This window comes from Acanthisitta chloris, unplaced genomic scaffold (genome assembly GCF_000695815.1).
Source record: "Acanthisitta chloris isolate BGI_N310 unplaced genomic scaffold, ASM69581v1 scaffold36910, whole genome shotgun sequence".
Classification (NCBI taxonomy): Eukaryota; Metazoa; Chordata; class Aves; order Passeriformes; family Acanthisittidae; genus Acanthisitta; species Acanthisitta chloris.
This window is the reverse complement of record NW_008651735.1, coordinates 16,468-17,825: the sequence shown is the minus strand read 5'-3', so window position 1 is coordinate 17,825 and position 1,358 is coordinate 16,468. Positions and strand designations below refer to the sequence as shown.

At 48.5% G+C, this 1,358-nt stretch overlaps 1 protein-coding gene across 1 annotated transcript in view; it reads left to right on the top strand.

Annotated features, from left to right (window-relative positions):
* LOC103802020 (sodium- and chloride-dependent GABA transporter 1-like) overlaps positions 1-1,358 on the top strand; it is a gene marked incomplete at its 5' end in the record, with an annotated part of 19,782 nt that overhangs the window by 16,717 nt on the left and 1,707 nt on the right. Inside the window, one exon of the mRNA XM_009074464.1 lies at positions 26-193. Within this exon, the coding sequence (XP_009072712.1) occupies positions 26-193 (168 nt within the window). The remainder of the gene's footprint in view (positions 1-25; positions 194-1,358) is intronic.

Genomic DNA, 1,358 nt, shown 5'->3' with positions numbered 1-1,358 from the left:
GCAATGGCTGGTGCTCTCTTTCCAGGGGGTGTTCTTCTTCAGTGTGGCAGAAATGACCCCTCTGACACTGGGAAAATACATGTATCCTGCATGGGGTCAAGGCATTGGTTGGCTTATGGCTCTGTCCTCCATGGTGCTGATTCCAGGATACATGCTGTACTGTTTCTTCACCTCAATGGGGACTCTCCGTCAGGTATGAACAGCTTCACCACTTCCACGCTCTGCTGAGAGTAAGTACCTCACTGAACTAAGCCTGAGAAGAACCAAGCAGACTCTGCTCTGACAGAGTTGTCAGAGCATATCCAGTTGGTGCTGCAGGAGCTCTGTGCACCCTCTCCCCCAGGGAGGGCTTGAATCAGTCCCAGTGCACAGAGCAGCCTCCAGTGACACAGGCTCAGTGGAGAGGACCTGCTAGCAAAGCTGAGCACTAGCATGTCTGAGTTCTGGGAGGTCTGCTGGGCAGCGTGTGACCAGACTACCTTCAGGTAGTCTACCCTTAGGTCTGCTGTTCCTCATTGAGATTTGTGTTGTCAGTGTCACAAAAAGGGAGCCCTCCTTCCCAGAATATCCCTTTGGTGCAGGAGACTGAAGCCCTGGAAGAGATTGGGAAGAAATCCTTGAGGATTCTAAACCCAGAGAAATCTCAGATCCTGTCGATCCCTGGCCATGAGAATGGTTACTTGGCACTTCTCAGCAGAGAGATCAGTATCCTTCAAGCATGAATCTTGAAATACCTCAGGCTAGGACCTGCTAGCAGCAGCGAGAAGCCCAGTGGTAGTTTGTCCTGTGCTTTGCAAAGGGCACTCAGTGACTGAGGGGTTAAGAAGCAAGGGAGACTCTTCTAGAGGACCCAAAACACTAGCCTTGTTTAAAACATTTTCTGTAGTAATTAGAACAGGGGTTTATGCAGCAGTGAATCATGAGCCTGTATATCATACCTAGTACTTACTGTTAAGATTTTGTTCACAGTGTTGACATTCAGTCTTGAGAGCACTGTGCACAGTGCCTGGCTCAGTGCTGCCTGCTGCAAACTGCAGATGTAAGAAGTCACCCCTGGGGTGCTGATTTATGACTTTCCAAGCCCATCTGGAACAGCAACCAGATGCCATCTAAATCTCATGGGTTTACTTCATGGATGCTGTATTTTGAATGAACTCAGAAATGTTTAGGCTGAAATTACTGGGCTGAAGTCAGCTTCAGGCTTTCTACCTCTGAGGTCAAGTCACAAGTGGATTTGACTTTTTTTTCTCCCAGCCTTCTGTTTGGTTGGGCTTCAGTGTGGGAACTGGGTGCATTTGGGGTCTCAGATCTGCTTTCAGTTTTTAGTCTCTCATCTGAAGTTGGGTTTAGGTACTTGG